The 20,967-nt window shown below is 38.9% G+C and overlaps 1 protein-coding gene across 3 annotated transcripts in view; it reads left to right on the forward strand.

The window, feature by feature from the left end:
* XPO1 (exportin 1) overlaps positions 1-20,967 on the forward strand; it is a 49,651-nt gene that overhangs the window by 15,912 nt on the left and 12,772 nt on the right. For all 3 annotated transcript variants that reach the window (XM_066378186.1, XM_066378189.1, XM_066378187.1), the window contains 6 exons: positions 14,960-15,021; positions 15,244-15,288; positions 16,376-16,557; positions 18,076-18,124; positions 18,202-18,321; positions 19,472-19,600. In XM_066378186.1, the coding sequence (XP_066234283.1) occupies positions 14,960-15,021; positions 15,244-15,288; positions 16,376-16,557; positions 18,076-18,124; positions 18,202-18,321; positions 19,472-19,600 (587 nt within the window). The remainder of the gene's footprint in view (positions 1-14,959; positions 15,022-15,243; positions 15,289-16,375; positions 16,558-18,075; positions 18,125-18,201; positions 18,322-19,471; positions 19,601-20,967) is intronic.

A 20,967-nucleotide genomic window follows, 5' to 3' on the forward strand; every position in this document is an offset into this window, starting at 1 on the left:
TGACCAGACAGTGGCGCAATGGATGGAGCGCCGGACATGGAGGACCCAGGTTCAAAACCCCGAGGTTGCTGGCTTGAGTGCAGCCTCATCTGGTTTGAGCAGGGGGTCACAGAAAAGTGCCCATTTGCTTCTCCATCCTTTCCCCTCTCCGTCTCTCTCTTCCCCTCGCACAGCCAAGGCTTCATTGGAGCAAAGTTGGCCCAGGTGCTGAGGATGGCTCCAGTTGTAACGGAGTAAGGCCCCAGATGAGCAGAACATTGCCCCCTGGTGGGCATGCCAGCTGTAGCGCCCTTGTCAAGGTACATATGAGAAAGCGATCAATGAATAACTAAGGTGCCACCACGAAGAAGTGATGTTTCTCATCTCTCTCCCTTCCTCTCTGTCACTGTCAGTCCTTCTGTCTTTCTCTCTGTCACAAAAAAAAAAATTAATTAAAAGACATTTTAATTTTAAATGCTCAAGGAAAATACAATCATAATAGAACATTTTAATTTAGATTTAGGTAATATAAAATATATTGCATTGATATGGATTTTATTACTTTTTATTTTGGCCAGGAAAAAAAATATTATTTGTTGGAAGTCTTCTCCCCCACACACGATAACATCATTTATCACACTTGGCTGTCATTGTTTGTATCACTCATTCCCCAAAATGTTAGCTTAATGATGTCAGGGATTAGCAAATGTCTTGATTGCTTTCTTGCTTGGCATATAGATGTCAGTATATAATTATTTAATTAACAAATTACATATTATTAAGTTTGTGTTCCCCGATTTACTTTATTCCTCTACTTTAAGTACTTAATAATAGCTTTCCCAGTATTTTTGCTCTTATAAATTATGTGTGTGTGTATAGTTGATGTCTTTGAGGATAAATTTTGAAGTGAATATTTGCATAGATGAGTTATAAATCAGACTTTTTTTTTTTAAGAGTATGTTTATTTTATTTATTTATTTTTTTTGTATTTTTCCGAAGCTGGAAACGGGGAGGCAGTCAGACAGACTCCCGCATGCCCCCAACCAGGATCCACCCGATGCTCTGCCCATCTTGGGGCGTCGCTCTGCCGCAATCAGAGCCATTCTAGCGCCTGAGGCAGAGGCCACAGAGCCATCCTCAGTGCTGGGCAAACTTTGCTCCATTGGAGCCTTGGCTGCGGGAGTGGAAGAGAGAGACAGAGAGGAAGGAGAGGGGGAGGGGTGGAGAAGCAGATGGGCGCTTCTCCTGTGTGCCCTGGCTGGGAATCGAACCCGGGACTCCTGCACGCCAGGCCGACGCTCTACCACTGAGCCAACCGGCCAGGGCAAGAGTATGTTTATTAAAGTGAAACAAAGAACACTAAGGACAGAAGAAGCAACAGGAGAGAGCTTAAGCAGTGGAGAGAGCTTAGGCAGTACTGCTTTTACTCACTGAGAAGTCACAGTGAAAGAAGTGAGCCAAGGCAGGGCTACTATTAGTTCAGTAGACAGAGAAAAGGGGGCCTTGCAGACAGGTTCAGGGGTTAGGATGAGCAGCCACTGCCCATTGCTCCCCTGGCTTCAAGTTTTGTGATATTCCTTAGAGTCAAGTAAGGTGATGCATGCCTGTGGGGAAAGAACAAGGAGAGGGAAAGGTGCAGGTATTCTTCTAGGGAGGTAGAGCACCAAAGACTTAAGTATTTTTTTTCTTTTTTTTTTTTTTCTTTCATTTTTCTGAAGCTGGAAACAGGGAGAGACAGTCAGACAGACTCCCGCATGCGCCCGACCGGGATCCACCCGGCACGCCCACCAGGGGCTACGCTCTGCCCACCAGGGGGCGATGCTCTGCCCATCCTGGGCGTCGCCATGTTGCGACCAGAGCCACTCTAGCGCCTGAGGCAGAGGCCACAGAGCCATCCCCAGCGCCCGGGCCATCTTTGCTCCAATGGAGCCTTGGCTGCGGGAGGGGAAGAGAGAGACAGAGAGGAAAGCGCGGCGGAGGGGTGGAGAAGCAAATGGGCGCTTCTCCTGTGTGCCCTGGCCGGGAATCGAACCCGGGTCCTCCGCACGCTAGGCCGACGCTCTACCACTGAGCCAACCGGCCAGGGCCAAAGACTTAAGTATTTTTGACTTATGAAAGATGAAGGGGAAATTTTAATATGTAAAGTACAATGGTTTCTAGATAGAGGGAGTGTTTGCTAATCACTGATGTAATTAAAGCTAAACTAGGATTTTCAGGGATGTTGAATCTATTATCTTGGCTGCACATCAACTTTTCACTTTAAAAATAATTTTTGGCCTAATTAGTAATGATGCAGTGGATCTAGAGCTGGGATGCTGAGGACCCAGGTTCAAAACCCCAAGATTGCTGACTTGAACGTGGGATCATAGAGATATGATCCTATGGTTGCAGGCTTATTTTGTCTCTCTCTCAAAAAACAAAACAAAACTATGTATGGCCTGACCAGGCGGTGACGCAGTGAATAGAGCATCAGACTGGGATGCAGAGGACCCAGGTTCGAGACCCCGAGGTTGCCAGCTTGTGCGCAGGCTCATCTGGTTTGAGCAAAGCTCACCAGCTTGGACCTAAGGTCTCTGGCTCGAGCAAGGGGTTACTCAGTCTGCTGAGGGCCCACGGTCAAGGTACATATGAGAAAGCAATCAATGAACAACTAAGGTGTCGCAGTGAAAAACTAATGATTGATGCTGCTCCTTTCTCTTCATTCCTGTCTGTCTATCCCTGTCTATCCCTCTCCTTGACACACACACATATTCCCCCCCCCCCTCTCTCTCTCTGTAAAAAAACAAAAACAAAAACCCACAAAAAACAATGTATGTACTGGTTTAGAAAATTTAAACTGTAAAGGGTGGGGTGGGGGAAAGACACTAAAAGACTCCTTTATTCCTCCCTGAAATAATTATATGTATAAATGTATCTGCATTTTTATTTTTTGTATTTTTCTGAAGTGAGAAGCAAGAAGCAGGGAGACAGAGACAGGCCCTGGCATGAGCTTGACGGGTCCACTGGCACGCCCACCAGGGGGCAATATTCTGCCCATCTGGGGCCTTACTCCTTACAACGGGAGCCATTCTAGCACTTGAGGTGGAGGTTATGGAGCCATCCTCAGCACCTGGGCCAACTTTGCTCCAATGGAGCCTTGGCTTTGGGAAGGGAAGAGAGAGATGGAGAGGGGGAAGGATGGAGAAGCAAATGGGCGCTTTTCCTGTGTGCCCTCGCTGGGAATCCATCCCAGGACTCCTACATGCTGCGCTGACACTACCACTGAGCTAGCAGTCCAGGGCCTGTATCTGCATTTTTAAAAATTTAAACCAAAGGCTTGTTTTTTCTTTTTTGAGAGGTGAGAGAAGTTGAGAGAGATGAGAAGTATTGACACTTAGTTGCATCACTTTAGTTGTGCTTTGATTACTTCTCATACTTGCTGTGACTAGGGGATTCCAGCTGGGACAGGGACCCCTTGCTCAAGCCAAGAACTTTGGGGTTTCAAACCTGTGCCACCACTGATCAGGCTTTATTGATTTTACAGAGAAGACTGGTGGGGAAGAGAAGTATCAACTCATAGTTACTTCACTTGTTCATTGATTGCTTTGTCACTTGTGCCGTGACTGGGCAAGCTTAGGGTTTTGAACTGGCGTCTACAGCTTTCCAGGTTGATGCTCTGTCCAGTGTGTCCCCATAGGCCAGGCTAAAGGCTCATGTTTTAATCTATGAAGGCATATGGATTATAAATGATGTGACACAAATTCGCTGGCATTGAAAGGAGTGATGAATTAATGAAGTAAACAGTTCAAAATAATAAGATCATAATTGGATGTTTTGGAGGTTTGGTCACTTAAAGATAGTTGGGTAGTTACTGAGTTGTGCAGTTCTGTTATAATTTAGGAAGTTGACAGACCAAGCCAATTACTCAAGGTGTACAATGCTTTCGTTTAGAATTAGGCACATGATAATATCTTTTTGAATCTTGACTGTCTTGCAGGGTTATTGGGATATAAGAGGTGTAATGTATTTAAAGCCTTCTGTACTTATAGGTGCTGATTATGAAAAACACAGCTTGTGTGTTGGGGTCTTTTCTTCCACAAAAATATCTTCATTTCTTTTAGTTTCACTCAATAATCATATAGTAGTCTCAAGTTAACCTTAAAAAAAGTTTCTGCAATAGCTTCCTAATGGGGCTCCTTAATACTCACTTTTGTGTGTTATAATCTAGTCACCAGAAAGGATTTGGCATGATATTTTTAAAATAGAACTAATTGGGTCACTCCCATGCTTAAGACCTCCCATTGTGCCTGACCTGGAAAGCTGAGGTCACTGGTTCAAAACCCTTGCTTGCCTGGTCAAGGCACATATGAGCGTTGATGCTTACTGCTCCTCCCCCTTCTCTCTCTCTCTCTCTCTCTCTCTCTCCCTCCCTCCCGGCCTCCCCCTTTTCTAAAATGAATAAATTTTTTAAAGGAACTCCCATTGTACTGAAGTTCACAACTTCATTATGTTACCTTAAGTGATACTGACTTTTAAAAATGATTTGCATTTGATTTTTTCTTTTTTTTTCTTGTGGTATAATTTGGCATACACAATAAATGTACAATTTGATAAGTTTTGATTTATGCCTATACCCTTTGGAAGCACCACTCTTCATCTTGTGATTACCATCTTCCCCCCCCACCCCCAATTGCTTTCTATCACCCACTTGATTAGCTAGTAGTGGAATGGCTGCATTATATGGTGTTGTATGTTTAATGGCCTATCCAGCTGTTTTTCCAAAATGGTTGTATCATTTTACTTTCTCACTAGCAGTATGTAAATATGCTTTACATCCTCACTGAAGCTTGGTATGATGTTTTTGTTCTAACCATTATAGTGCATATAATAGCCTCCTGGTTTTAATTTGCATTTCCCTAAGGAATAATGCTATTGAGCATTCATTTATATCATCTGTGTATATGTGTGTCTGTTACTGTAAGTTGATACTGTTATTCTCTGTTGAACACAGATGATGGTTGTTTTCCTTTGTGTGTAATTTGGAGAGAAAATTTAAGTTTTGGAGCTCTTAAGCTCTTGTGTATAAAGCAGATTCATGAGAAATCCCTTTATTTTTTTGTTTCACAGAATGTAATGTTTGAAACATCAGTCTAACCTCAAATTTGACAGATGCACTTATTTGTTTCTTTTTACCAGTTTTCTACCATGCTGGTATAATAAGAAAATACTGATTAAATATATATTTTATATCTTAAAAAACAAGGCAGTATTTTCAAAATGTCCTGTTATATTTCAATATCATATATATTTGACATAAAATAATTTCCTACCACTTCTGTTAAAGTAGCACTTTGTCCTTAAAATTATGTGTAACTTCTATAAGAAATGTTTACTTCCTTAAGACCTAACAATACCTAATACTTCGCTTGTATCCCCATAGCAATAGGAGACTTATACATAGACTTTATTAAAGGAAGATAGATATTAATAAATTTGATTTTTTTGTTGTTTTAGAAAAATTAAATCTTTTTGTATTTTTTTTTTTTTCTGAAGCTGGAAACGGGGAGAGACAGTCAGACTCCCGCATGCGCCCGACCGGGATCCACCCGGGGCGAAGCTCTGCCCACCAGGGGGCGATGCTCTGCCCCTCCAGGGCATCGCTCTGCCACGACCAGAGCCACTCTAGCGCCTGGGGCAGAGGCCAAGGAGCCATCCCCAGCACACGGGCCATCTTTGCTCCAATGGAGCCTTGGCTGCGGGAGGGGAAGAGAGAGACAGAGAGGAAGGAGGGAGGGGGTGAAGAAGCAAATGGGCGCTTCTCCTATGTGCCCTGGCCGGGAATCGAACCCGGGTCCCCCGCACGCCAGGCCGACGCTCTACCGCTGAGCCAACCGGCCAGGGCCGAAAAATTAAATCTTTAATAAAATATGTAATAAAATATATATAGCATTTACCATTTTATGTCTGTAATTTAGTGTTGGTAAATTCACAATACAATATTGTGATGTACATTGTCACTGTATATCTCCAGAATTTTTTCATCATCCCAATTTGAAATTACCCATTAACCTTTTTTTTTTTTTGACTGACACTGGTGAACAGAATTATACAGGTTTCACTTGCACAATTCTTCAAATCATCTATATACTAAATTGTGTGTTCACCCCGGCAATCACCATAAGTTGTTCATATCTATGAGTTGTTTTTGGTTTTTACCCAATGAACGCTAACAATTTCCACTCAACCTTAGTTTTCTAGTCCTTTTAACCACTATTGAGTTTGCCTATTCTAGTCATCAAATATATGTGCAATCATGCCATATTTGGAAAAGGGGGTTCCCTGCCTGAAAGTTGGTTATGGGACATGCTCTGTCACTATGCCAGCAGCACCCTCTGGCCCCAAAGTCCATCCATGCCTGAAGCCCAGCTCTGGTGGTTGGTATGAGACCAGGGAGACTGATAAAGATGTGCATGGTAGTAAATCACATTACAAAAGGAATACTTATTAATTTATACATTTATGACTAGATACTCTAGTTTATTACCTTATTTATTTCACTTAGCACGTGTTTCCAAGGTTTCTCTGTTTTAACATGTATCAGAATTTTATTCCTTTTTAAAAAGGCCAAATAATATTCCTGTGTGTGTGTGTGTGTGTGTGTGTGTGTGTGTGTGTGTGTGTGTGTGCATGCACACACCACACTGTTTATCCATTCATTTATGTGTGGATATTTGGGTGGTTTTCACCTTTTGGCTGTTAAAAATGATGTATGAAGTCTATAAAATTTTAATTTCTGCATTATCTTTTAGAGTTCTTGTTCAGTATCTGTTTAAGGTCATAAACCAGTCTGGGGCTCCGATGGTCAAATCATCCAAGCTATCCTCAGTGCCTGAGGCCAACACTAGAACCAGGCAAGCTACTGGTTGCAAGAATGGGAGAGGAGGGGAAGAGAAGCAGATGGTCAATTCTCATGAGTTCCCTGACTGGGGATCGGACCTGGGATGTCTGCACACTAGGCTGCTGCTGTATCCACTGAGCCAACTGGCCAGGGGTTACTGCATTTTTTCACTATCTTTTTTTTTTTTTTTAATTAAGTGATAGGTGGAGAGGCAAAGACAGACTCCTACATATGCGCCCTAACCAGGGTCTGGCCAGCCGGCTCCCCACTAGGCTCTGCTCTGCCCATCTGGGCAGCTGCTCTGTTGCTCAGAGACTGAGCTATTTTAAGCACCTGGGACAGGGCTGGGGAGCCATTCTCAGCACCAGGGGCCTGTTTGGCTCAAACAATTTGAACCAAGACTGTGAGAGGGATGAGGAAGCAGATGGTTGCTTCTCCTGTGTGTCCTGACCAGGCATTGAACCCGGGACTTGCACAGACTGGGCTGATGGGCAACATACTACCACTGAGCCAGTCAGCCAGGGCAACTGCTTTTTTTAATAATCGTATCATTACCTAGTATTTAAAAGCTGTTATTGGGAAATAAGATTATTAATACGCTTTGTAAACAACTTGCAATATATATACATTCTAGGTTAAAGTGGAATTTACTTAAAACTCACCCTTTTAGGTAGCTGAAGTTGATACTTTCCACTTATTTATATTGACTCTTTGGCATTGCTGTTTTAATTTGAAATGAGACCGTCAATTACTTTTTTCTTGACATAGAGAAAATAGGGTATAGATGATATAGATGCATAAACTCTTAGATTTGGAAAAATTTACATCATATTTGCCTTCTAATGACTAGTTAGGCATTTTTATTATTATTATTTTTTTTTTTGGACTTTTGTATTTTTCTGAAGCTGGAAACGGGGAGAGACAGTCAGACAGACTCCCGCATGCACCCGACCGGGATCCACCCGGCACGCCCACCAGGGGCGACGCTCTGCCGCGACCAGGGCCACTCCAGCGCCTGGAACAGAGGCCAAGGAGCCATCCCCAGCACCCGGGCCATCTTTGCTCCAATGGAGCCTCGGCTGCGGGAGGGGAAGAGAGAGACAGAGAGGAAGGGGGGGGGGGTGGAGAAGCAAATGGGCGCTTCTCCTATGCGCCCTGGCCGGGAATCGAACCCGGGTCCCCCGCACGCCAGGCCGACGCTCTACCGCTGAGCCAACCAGCCAGGGCCTAGTTAGGCATTTTTAAAGTAGTCTTTTTGTTTGTTAAAAACGAACACTTCAATAAATTGATTACTGGTAAGTTTAAAAATTTGGGAGGTTTTTTTTTTGTGTGGGGTTTTTGTTGTTGTTTTGACAGAGAGAGGAACTGACAGATAGGGAGAGAGATGAGAAGCATCAGTTCTTCATTGCAGCACCTTAGTTTTTCACTGATTGCTTTTTTTAATATGTGCTTTGACTGGGGGGAGGGAGGATGGAATACAGCCGAGCAACTGACCCCTTGCTCAAGACAGCCACCATGGGGTCATGTCTATGATCCTATGCTCAAGTGGATGAGCCCACGCTTAAGATGGTGACCACAGGTTTTGAACCTGGGTCCTTTGCATCCCAGTCCAATGCTCTTTCTTTCCACCGTGTCACCGCCTGCTCAGGCACATTGATTGATTCTTGTATGGGCCAAGACTGGAGATTGAATTTGCAACCTTGGCATATCAGGAAGAGACTGTAAGAGTTGTCTTAATTGAGCTGCTTTTAAAAAATTGTTGGGTAAACTATAGGAAGGAATTTGGGAAGGAGTTAATGTTACTTGAGCAAATAAGCTCTGGTATCTTACAGTAGGAGATTCTAGACAGACATTAAAAAGACCAAAATACTTCATCAAAACAATGTTATTTACATATAGTTCCAGTCTATTGAAGGAACAGAATTTCTGATCACGGTAGAGTCACATTAAATTGGGACTTAATTGTTGGTGAGAACTTTCTAGTTTTTTGGGCTATTTTCATCTTTTCCCATTTTTTAACTCTACAGTAAATTTTGGAGGCCTCTAAAAAGAGGGAAAATTAATGATTATTCAGTAACAGAAGAGTGGCAGGATCTACTTTATATCCAGTCCTGTTTTGTATTCTCTGAGGCTGAGAAAAGCCACAAAATCTTAAATACTCCCAACTGGAGGCAACAGTAGTAGTTATGGACATTGTCTTGTTCCTTATGACAGATTTAAAAGAAAACTACAGAATTTCTTATTTCGTGCTATTAATCAGAACAGGCTGTGTTTTTCTATTTTTAAACTTTTATAACCTGGATTAAGAGGTTTCAGAGAAATGCTTTTTATTTTATTTATTTTAATTGCTCTTTTTTATTTTGGGGGGATTTAATGATAGTAATTTATATGTAAATAGAAAGGTTGATGTCAGAATTATATTTTGACTAGATCTAGTGGATATCAAGATCGTGTGAGATTGTTGTGTGATACATAAAGATTTTTATTTTAAAAATTATCTTATTAAAACTAGGCCTTATTTTGTTTGCCCACAAAGCCACTTAAGATTTGAAAATAATTTTGGACTGTACAGTGGTACCTTGAGATATGAGCAGACCAACATATGAATTTTTTAAGATACAAGCTGCGACTCGGTTCGTATTTTTATTCGAGATCCAAGCGAAATTCCGAGATATGAGTCATGATTCAGGAAGCTGCTGCTAATTGGCGCACGGGTCCAGTATCAGCAGCACAACACCAGCATCTCGTTCTTTCTCACGTGTTACCTGCAGAATCAAGTTGAATCTCGTGCACTGTACTCGTTCTTGCATCATTTTTCACTTTTTACTAACTTTTTTTGTGTGCTATCATGGGGCCGAAGAAAGTGAGCATAAAGGACAGTGGTGAGAAGAAGAGAATGATGTCCATAGAAGTAAAGCAAGAAATAATATAAAAAGGTGAGCATGGTGTACAAATGATTGAACTGGCAAGGCTGTACGACTGCAATACATCTACAAAAAACAAAAGGATGCCATCAAAAGTGCAAATTGAGCAAAAAGGAACTACAATTCTGTCCCAATTAAGGACAAAATCCATGGAGAAATGGAGAAGCTTCTGCTGGTGTGGGTGAAAGAAAGGGTGGCAGGAGATACAGTGACGGAGACTGTAATATGCGAAAAGGCACGTATTATTTACAGCGACTTGAAGACAGAACCATCAACTTCAAAAGAGGCAGCAGAAGATACGTTTAAAGCAAGTCACAGCTGGTTTGAAAATTTCAAGAAGAGATCTGGCATCCACTTGCTGGTGAGCCATCGTAAAGCTGCAAGTGCTAACATTAAGTCAGCAGAGGAATACATCTCACGTTTTGCTGCGCTTATCTTTTTTTTTTTTTTTTTAATTTTATTTATTCATTTTAGAGAGGAGAGAGAAAGGGAGAGAGAGAGACAGAGAGGGAGAGAGAGACAGAGAGGGAGAGAGAAGGTGGGGAGGAGCTGGAAGCATCAACTCCCATATGTGCCTTGACCAGGCAAGCCCAGGGTTTTGAACCGGCGACCTGAAGCTGCGCTTATCTTAAAGGAAGGCTACATCCCCCAACAAGTGTTCAGCTATGACAAAACAGGATTGTTTTGGAAAAAAATGTCCCGGAGGACTTTCATTACCTCAGAGGAGGAGAAGCTGCCAGGCCATAAACCCATGAAGGACTGTCTGATCCTTGCATTGTGTGCAAATGCTAGCGGTGACTGTAAAGTAAAGCCACTGCTAGTGTATCATTCCGAAAATCCTCGAGCCTTTAAGACTCACAAGATTCTTAAAAACTGCAGGTTATATGGCACGCCAATGCTAAGGCATGGGTTACATGGCAGTTTTTTATTGAATGGGTAAATCTTGTCTTTGGTACTGCAGTGAAGAAATATCTTCAAGAAAATAAAGTCCCGATGTAAGCATTACTAATCCTTGATAAGGCTCCAGCCCACCCACCTGGTCTTGAAGATGACATTCTCTGTGAGTTCAAAGTTGTGCAAGTCGTCTACCTTCCACCCAACACAACTTCAATCTTGCAACCTATGGATCAGCAGGTCATTTCCAACTTTAAAAAGCTTTACACAAAGCACTTGTTCCACCCCTGCTTGAGGTGACTGAGAATACAATTCTAACCCTTCTGAGAGTTTTGGAAAAATCACTACAACATCGTGATATGTTTACGTATTATTGACTTGGCACAGCAAGAGGTTACAAGAAGAACCTTGAACTTGGCATGGAAAAAGATATGGCATGGTGGTGTTGCAGACAGGGACTTGAAAGGATTCGAACTAGAGACCAAGACTGAGGTAGAAGCATTCTGATGAGATTGTGTCTCTCAGAAAGTTGATGGGTCTGGAGGTAGATTAGGGTGATGTAAACAAGCTCCTCGAGGAACATGAGGAGGAACTCTCAACTGAGGAGTTGAAGGAGCTACAGATGATGCAACATACGGAGGAGCTTCTGCAAGAGATTAGTAGTGAGGAGGAGGTAGAGTTGGAGGAAGTGATTTCTACAAGTGAAATTAAATACATGCTGGCAATGTGGGAGAAGCTTTCAAGTCATTGAAAAGTTTCAGCTGGTGGAGCTTCAGCACTTTTTAATGACACTTATTTGTCACATTTCCGCAACACTTGAAAAGGCAGGCAAAAGCAAACCTCTTTGGATAGATTTTTATTCAAAAGTCCTGCAAGTGAAAGTGCAGCCAAAAAGGCAAAAACAGGTGATGATTAAATGAAAAATATGTAATGTTAGGCTTAGGTTAAGTTTTAAAGTTAAGAAAGTGCATTTTTTTACAATTAAGATTTTGTGGTTTCATTTTAAGTAAAGAAAGTGAAGTTTTAGTTTTCTTTAAAGAAAATGCAGTTTAGTTTATATTTAGTGTTAAGAAAGTGCAGTTTTAGTTTACGTGTCCCCAGTGCCTGCATCCCTTCCTCCCTCCCTCCCTCCACCATTCACCTTCGTTAGCCGCATTCGTCTGTCTCCAAGGTAAGAATACATACAGTACTAAATAACACTTTTTCTTTTATTTCATATATTTTGTTATACATTTGGGAAGTATACGTGTGTTTCTTAATTAGAACATGTCTTTTTTTTTATAATATAGGATGTTTTGGGGATGTTTCACAGGGCTAGAACGGATTAAATCTATTTCAGTTATTTTAAATGGGAGAAATTTGTTTGATACATGAGTTGACTGATGAGCTTGGTTACAGAACAAATTAAACACGTATCTCAAGGTACCACTGTATATAAAAAAAGTACAGAATGCATTCATACCATATATTAGTTTGCCCTGATAGTAACTATTTATACAATCATAATAAAATGATCAAACCAAAAGTTAACATTGGTTCAGTAGTATTAACTGAGCTATAGACCTTAATTCAATTTTCACAAGTTTTCTCTTTAATATCCTCTTACTGGTTTTGTTTTTTGTGACCAAGAGACAGAGAGAAGGACAGACAGGCGTGAAGGGAGAGAGATAAGCATCAATTCTTTGTTGGGGCACCTTAGATGTTAATTTGATTGCTTTCTTTGTTCCTTGACCAGAGGGCTATAGCAAAGCAGGTTACCCTTTGCTCAAGCCAGGGACCTATGCTCAAGCTAGGGACCTTGAGATTTCAAACCTTGGTCCTCTTGTGTCCCAGTCCAGTGCTCTGTTCACTGTGCCACTGCCTAGTCAGGCTCTTTCTGTTCTACAATTCATTTGTGGCTGTGTGTCTTAGTCTCTTAATCTGTGACAGTTCTTAATTCTTGATTCTATAACTGACACTTGATGAATTCTGGTCACTTATTTTGTATAGTGTATTTCTGTTTTAGATCGTTTCAGGATTGTTTGGTTTTTTTTTTAAGCTAGAGTAAGTACCACATGTGATGTCTCCTCTGTCCACCAATTCAGGGGGTACATAATGTCAATCAGTATGTCTAATTCACTAGTTACTAAAATTTATCAGTTGTTTATGGCACTACCTGCTAGTTTTCTATTTATAAAATTAACAGTTTTTCACTTTGAAAGCAATAAATATCTTGGGAAGATAATTTGAGGCTGTGCAGATATTCCATTTCTCCTGAAGATTTGTGAATTCATTTTAGTGTTATTTGGTGGGTCTTGTCTGCAACAGTTATTATGGTGTCTTTGCATAATGAGGAACTGACTTTAAAATGTAAAGAACATAATTTCCATTACATTGCATATGTGTGAACTGTTTAAGAAGTTTTCTTAAAAACAGGCAGTATTGGCCCTGGCCTGTTGGCTCAGTGGTAGAGCGTCAGCCTGGTGTGCAAGAGTCCCGGCTTTGGCCTGACCTGTGGCGGCGCAGTGGATAAAGCTTCAACCTGGAAGCACTGAGGTTGCCAGTTCAAGGCACATATGGGAGTTGATGCATCCTGCTCCTCCCCCTTCTTTCTCTCTCTCTCTCTCTCTCTCTCTCCCCCCTCCCTCTCTAAAAAGAATAAATTAAAAAAAAAAAAAAGTCCCGGCTTTGATTCCCGGCCAGGGCACACAGGAGAAGTGCCCATCTGCTTCTCCACCCCTCCCCCTCTCCTTCCTCTCTGTCTCTCTCTCCCCCTCCCACAGCCAAGGCTCCATTGGAGCAAAGTTGGCCCAGGTGCTGAGGATGGCTCTGGTTGCAACAGAGCAACACCCCGGATGGGCAGAGCATCGCCCCCTGGTGGGCATGCCGGGTGGATCCCGGTCGGGCACATGTGGGAGTCTGTCTGACTGCCTCCCCATTTCCAGCTTCAGAAAAATACAAAAAAAAAACAACACACACACAGGCAGTATTTTTAAATGTTCTACCATAATGTTGACACTACTTAACATATTTTCTGTTGACACTGCAATATATTTTACTTTATTGTACTAATAAAATTTTCCAACAATTTGGAAAGTTGTTTTTATATTCTTTTTTGAAAGTTTTTAATTGGGACATTAAAGTAAATGGCTAGTTTTGCTATAATTGATAAAAATTATTTTCAGTAAAAGAAGGTATTTTCAAGTACCAATGAAAGGGAGCCATATATAAAACAGTGAATTTAATACTTAAGCTTATGAAGAGCTAGTTTCATAATCATGTAAGAATTTTGTTTTCACTTTTATTATATTTTCTGCTAATTATTATAGGTAAATTCTCAGCAAATTCTTAAAAGAAAATTAGAATCTAGTATTCTAATTTGTTAGATAAGGGTTTGGGCAAGCTGTTTCACCAACTCATCTATAGTTCCAAAGTTCAGAGAGCTCTGAAGTTTGAAAATCTTTGTAAGTAATTTGGCAAGCAAAAACTAAAATAATGTAGTCTTTACATAGTGGGGAAATGAAAAGTTTTTCAATTGGGGTTCCTGCCTCAGACACTTTGGGTATGGTATGATAATGTAGTTGTAACACATTATTTTAAAATCTAAAGGAACCTATAGAGAATGCACTGTAAATTCTGAATGATGCAAATTAAAATCGAAAGTATGGAGTCATAACTATTTAAAGAATCTTGGTTTATAGTCTTCCTTTTCATTGATTTGAGAGACAGAAGAAGGGGTAAAGAGGGAGAGAGTAGCATCAACTTATTTCACTTAGTTCCATTTAGTTGTGCACTCAATGGTTGCTTCTCTTATGTGCCTCTTTAACTTTCTATACTTTAGTGGGGGGAAAGTTAAAACTACATTTCCAAGATGAATGTTATAATATATATTGAGAAAGAATAAAAATACCTGACCTTGATTCATGAATATTTTGCATAAACTTCTTTATATTGCTTTTAATGATCTTCAGAGTTTTTGCAGTTTTAACCAACCAAAATAAGTTGATGTATTTATTTATTTAAATGAACAATATATTAATTGCGTATTTTTTTCATTCAAAATCTAAGATGTGGTTGGTGTATTTAACAAGTATAGCATTAGAGAATATCTTAGAAGTTAATTGTTACTGTTTATATTTTGTAAAGGTTAACAATGAAACCTAAAAATGTAAAGAAGTGTACACTAAAATGCCAACATGGTGATGTATTTGGGCATGTTATCTGACAGCTCTGCCTTCTTCCACTAATTTTTTTCTTAAGATTTATTAGCGTGCTATAAAAGTATTGGGGTTCTTTCTCCCCATAGGAATAAAAAAATACGTTGTTGGCCTCATTATCAAGACGTCATCTGACCCAACTTGTGTGGAGGTAAGAGTTTTTTGTTTTGTTTTTTAAGATTATTGTGGCAATGTAAAATTACTTAAATATTGAATCCTCAACCTTAAACCTTCTCTGTCACAGATCTGCAGAGACATGCACAATCATTTTCAATAGTTGCACAATTATTTTTCTCTCAGGTTTCCTTTGCTTGTGTTCTTTCTATACCTATTTTAGACCCTCTTTTAATCTAAACATTTTTCTTTTTTTTAGAAGGAAAAGGTATATATCGGGAAATTGAATATGATTCTTGTTCAGGTAAGCTTTTACTTGATTCACTGTTTTCTCAAAATAAATGCTTCAGTTAGGATGATTACTTGAACAAAATATTTGAACCTACTTTATTAAAAAATGGAACTATGAAACTAACATCTTGCAGAAGTAGTGATATCTTTATAATGACTATCATTGTTAATCTACTGTCTAGTGTTTGAAATTATTAATTTGCTGTGGTAGAAAACACGAAATACTGTAAACCCATCACTTTTGTGGATCCAGTATGGATTGGACTTGTTTAAAATGTTGTCATTTCCTTTGTACTGTGCATGTTATCTTTTCATGTCGTTTATGTCACTTAATTCATAAATCATTGCCCTTGAATTTAGCATCCCTTTAATTGATCTCTATATTTAGCTTTTTCAACTTTCTGTATCGTCTAACTTTTGAGATTTTATATTTTCCTATATTTTGTGTCAAAAATTTTTTCTGAGATTAATTGGTGTATGATAGAGAAATAAATTTTGTAAATATTTAATAAAATTTGGGAACTTGTTTTTTTAAAACATTTGTGTTTTCACTAAGTTAAACTGGCTTTTATACTAAGGACTTTTTGTTAGTAGCTTATCTCTGAATGAGGAGAAAGAACAGTGCAAAGAAGATGGTTACTTAACTCTTACAGGTGCTATAACAGAATACCTGGTTGGGAAATCCCTAGTGTACAACAGTCTATTAGGCTTTTGTTCAAAGATAATTTCATCCCCAATTGTAATGCCTTCTTTGAAATTGATGTGTCCAAACTCCACTATATATCAAGGGCAGATTCCAAGCAAAGTGATTTTTCCCTGCATATCACCTTTTTATTGCTCGTCTCCTATAATTTGTACCTATCTGGCAAATACTGATATACATACATATTAGAGCCAGATTAGACCAGTTGATATAATTAAGAAGAATCAATGGGCATTAGACACAGAGGACTTGATCTATATTGTACTTTCTATCCAGTATATTTGGGGGGGCACATTTTCTATTTTATATAAGTAGAAAATCGAAAGTGGTTTAATACTTTTAGTGTGACATTTCATTGACAGGTGAAGTGAAAATGGTATTTTTTTACTTATTTTAGATACTGAAACAAGAATGGCCAAAACATTGGCCAACTTTTATCAGTGATATTGTTGGAGCAAGTAGGACCAGTGAAAGTCTCTGTCAGAATAATATGGTGATTCTTAAACTCTTGAGTGAAGAAGTATTTGATTTCTCCAGTGGACAGATAACTCAAGTAAAAGCTAAGCATTTAAAAGACAGGCAAGTATTTTGTATTAGAAGTTTAAGTAATTTCTCAAACTATTTAAAGGAATTTGGAGGTAGATTAGAATATGTTAGGTTACTTTTAATCGTTTTTGTGTGCAAACTTACTAATTTTAGAGAGACAGAAAGAAACATCGATTTATTATTTCACTTATGCATTAATTGGGGTGTTTTTTGTTTGTGTTTTGGCGAAAGACAGGAAGGAAGAGAGATGAGAAGCATCAACTCGTAGTTGTGTTGTTTTATTTCTTTAGTTCATTCATTGCTTCTCATATATGCCTTGCATAAGGGGCTCGAATCAGCAACCTCAGGTTTTGAACCTGAAACCTCAGCATCACAGGTCACTGCTGTATCCCTTGCGCCACCATTGATCAGGCAGTTGGTTGATTCTTGCATATACCCTTAACAGGGATCAAACTCACAACCTTGGCATTTGGGGACAGTGCTCTAACGAACTGAGCTTACCTGACCAGAGATTTGATTACAAATATAAATAGTCCTACCATGGACCTAATATTCTACATCTAGAGGCTTAAAAAGTACTCGTGGTGTTAAAGATAGGCTATCACACATTCATTGTCACAGAAAGTAACGTCACACATCACATGGGAAAGGATTATAGGTTGAGAGTTCCCAGAAGCCCTTTTGGGGTGGCCAACTACTTATAGATTCCAAGGAAAATGACTTGTGTTCAAATGCCAACTGAATGCTAAGCCTGTATCTCATCAGTTCCGTACTGTAAACACTTGGATCATGCCAGAGTTTATTTTCTTCCTTCTTAGTAGTAAAAATTTATTGTTATTAGGGCACAGCAGTATATTACTGCCTTTATAACTTTATGTACTCAGACTAGTGTCAGATTTTATAATTCTCATTCTGGTTTGGTGTATAAGCACATTTTAGAATTTGTGACATACAGAAGGGCAAGAAGGTTTATAGTTTTTTGGAAAATAATACAATAATAATACCAGAATAATCTGACCTGACTAGGTAGGTAGCACAGTGGATATATAGCATTGACCTGGGACACTGAGGACCTAGGATTGAAACCCTAAGGTTGCTGGCTTGGCTGGAGGGACCTTCCCCCCCACCCCCAAACCCCTGGTTCAGGCACATACGAGAAACAACCAAAGAACAACTAAAAGTGTCTCAACTACAACTTGATGCTTCTCATCTCTCTCCCTTCCTGTTTGTCTCTTGTCTTTCTCGCTTGCTAAAAAAATAATAGGAATAATAATCTATTTCATGTACTCACAACTATAAATATGATAAAAAAGACTAAACTGATTGATATTAAAATAGAGTAAGGACCAGACCTGAACAAACACATAGTTTTTAATAACTTTGTAGCTTTTGATGAACTTTTTGGTATGTGTTCAAATAGAAGTAATTCAAGTTTTTAATGACCAGATTGCTAAAATTTTTAATATTTGTTAGTATGTATTTACATAAAATAATCACTGTATTTGACTTCTAAATTCTATTTCTCTTCTAAACTGGTCGCTTTTTTTTTAGCATGTGCAATGAGTTCTCACAAATCTTTCAGCTGTGTCAGTTTGTGATGGTAAGTGCTTTTGATTTCACTTTTTAAAATAAGTTATAAGAAGATAAAAATAATTTATAGGTATATTTTTGTTGCAGGAAAATTCCCAGAATGCTCCACTTGTACATGCAACATTGGAAACTTTGCTCAGATTTCTTAACTGGATTCCACTGGGATATATTTTTGAGACCAAGTTAATCAGCACATTAATTTATAAGGTAGAATGAATACATTTCAGTAATTTTTTACCTAATAGTTGAATATATTATATTATTTTGTATTGCTCTTTCATATAGAACAATTGTTTTGCATTTATAGCCATAAACAACCTTTTTTTCTGAGATAAGGAAACTGCTCAAAAGAACTTTTGCATAGTTTCGGTTAGTAATTCTTCGAAATATTGTCAAAATCTTACTGCTTTACCTATACCATGTAATTTCACGTTAACTGTAATGAAATTAAATTTGTTTTAGGTAATTATATAGGCCGCAATGAGCTAGGTTAAGGAATATTTCTATAGGATGGAAAGTATCTTTTTCTGATAATTTAAAAGCAGTTCCATATGGTGCATTTATGAGGTTCCATAATTGTTCAAGAGATAACCAATTAGTTACCAGTTGGTTGTATTATATTTTCAAATATTTTTCTTGGTAGTTGTAATAAATAAATGATGTGCTTAATTGTGACTTTATCACAGCAGCCAGTTGTGATTTACATTTTGGGCTTTGTAGTTCAGGTTTTGAGGAGCTAATGTGATAGATGAATTTATAATATTGGAGACATTTATTAATAGATAATTTTCATATAAAGTTGTTTACTGTTGTAAACGGTAGTTCTGGTAACATTTTTTATCAAGACATTTATGCTCTTGTCTGAATATTTATTTTGTATGGATTTATATGAGTATCAGTTCAGTAGCCAGGTCTTCTGATGCCTCCTGAATTACAGGCCACAAATGGCATACCATTTTTATACCTTCTCAGCATAGAATATGAAAGAGCTAGTTTTCCCACACTGTTCATTAATCATAGGTGTGTTGCCCGTTTCTTAAAATTCTGAGCAATTATAAAAATTTGGGTTCTTTTTAAACTAAACAGAAAACATGATGTCTTTAAAAGTCACATAATAGGTCCTAGGCAGGTTACTAAACAACTTCTTGTTTTTTAGACGGCCAGGGACACATCATCAGAAAGCACAGTTAGCTCCTAAAATATTTATTTTCTATTGGGTGGATAATGAAATTTCCTCAAAATAACATTTGCAAAACAAAGTGTATTACCCATTTATCTCCCTTTTTTTATTTTTTATTTTTTTTTATTTTAAGTGTTGCAGACAATTTAATTTTATGCTTTTTTTTTATGGCCGTAGTTCCTGAATGTTCCAATGTTTCGAAATGTCTCTCTGAAGTGCCTCACTGAGATTGCTGGTGTGAGTGTGAGCCAATATGAGGAACAGTTTGTAACACTATTTACACTGACAATGATGCAGTTAAAACAGGTAAATGAACGCCTTTAAGAACAGACTAAATTTCAATGCCATAGAAAAGGTTTGGTTGGCCTAGCCTGTAGTGTTTGAGTGGATAGAACATCAGCCTGGAATGTTGAGATCTCAGGTTCAAAACTCTGGGCTACATGCAACAAGCAATCAATGAACAACATCTATGAGTTAATACTTTTTGTCCCGTAGCGCCCCACCTCCAACCCACTCGTAAAATCAATAAATAAAATCTTTAAAAGATTAAAATTAAAGAAAAATTTGGGTTGGATTTGAATGGTTTCACCACAGCTTATAATACACCAGCTAAAAATGTGACTGCATAGTTACTACATAAAATTAAGTAGACATATTAAAGAACACTCCCCCCCCTTTTTTTTTCAGAGACAGAAAGAGACTCAGGGTTAGACAGGAACAGACAGGAACGGAGAGAGATGAGAAGCATCAATTATCAGTTTTTCATTGCAACACCTTAGTTCATTGATTGCTCTCTCATATGTGCCCTGACTGCGGGCCTCAGCAGACCGAGTAACCCCTTGCTCAAACCAGATGAGCCCACACTCAAGCTGGGCAACCTTGGGGTCTCGAACCTGGGTCTTCGACGCTCCATCCACTGCACCACCGCCTGGTCAGGCTTAAAGAACATTTTTAAAAGGCATTGAAAGTTTGTAAATATGTACTTTTTTTTTTTTTTCTTAAGAGCATGAGAGAGAGATGAGAAGCATCAACTCATAGATGCAGTTGCAGCACTTAGTTGTTCATTGATTGCTTTCTCATATGTACCTTGACTGAAGGGGCTCCAGCCAAGCCACTTACCCCTTGTTCAAGCCAGTAACCTTGGGCTTTAAGCCAGAGACCATGCAGATCATGTCTAGGATCCCTCGTACAAGCCAGTGACCTTGGGGTTTAGAATAAGAAACCTCAGCATCCCAGACCAACGTTCTATCAGCTGCACCTCCACCTGATCAGGCAGCAAATCTGTGGTTTTTAATAATCAGTTCTGTTTCTGACCTTGTCCTTGAAATGAATAATTGTTCATTCCTAGTTTGATTAAATATGTTATCTAGAAGGTTACTCATAATAATTCATTATTATATTTATGATCTAAATAGATTGATTATTTAACATAAAGAGGAAAACATTTGATACAGGGTAAATTCCAAGTATATTCTGAGGAAATCTTACTTGCAACATTAAAGGGGGAAAAATCGTCCAAGCCGAGGACATCAAATACAAAAATAGGTATAATAGACCCAAGGAGTTGTGAAAAATAAGCTATTTAATTCTCTGAGTAGTACGAATGTTCTTGTACGTCCTCATGCCTCCTGACCATCCAGAGTACGATCATTAAAAAATTTTCATTTTAAATA

The sequence above is a fragment of the Saccopteryx leptura genome, chromosome 3 (genome assembly GCF_036850995.1).
Source record: "Saccopteryx leptura isolate mSacLep1 chromosome 3, mSacLep1_pri_phased_curated, whole genome shotgun sequence".
In the NCBI taxonomy this organism is placed as follows: Eukaryota; Metazoa; Chordata; class Mammalia; order Chiroptera; family Emballonuridae; genus Saccopteryx; species Saccopteryx leptura.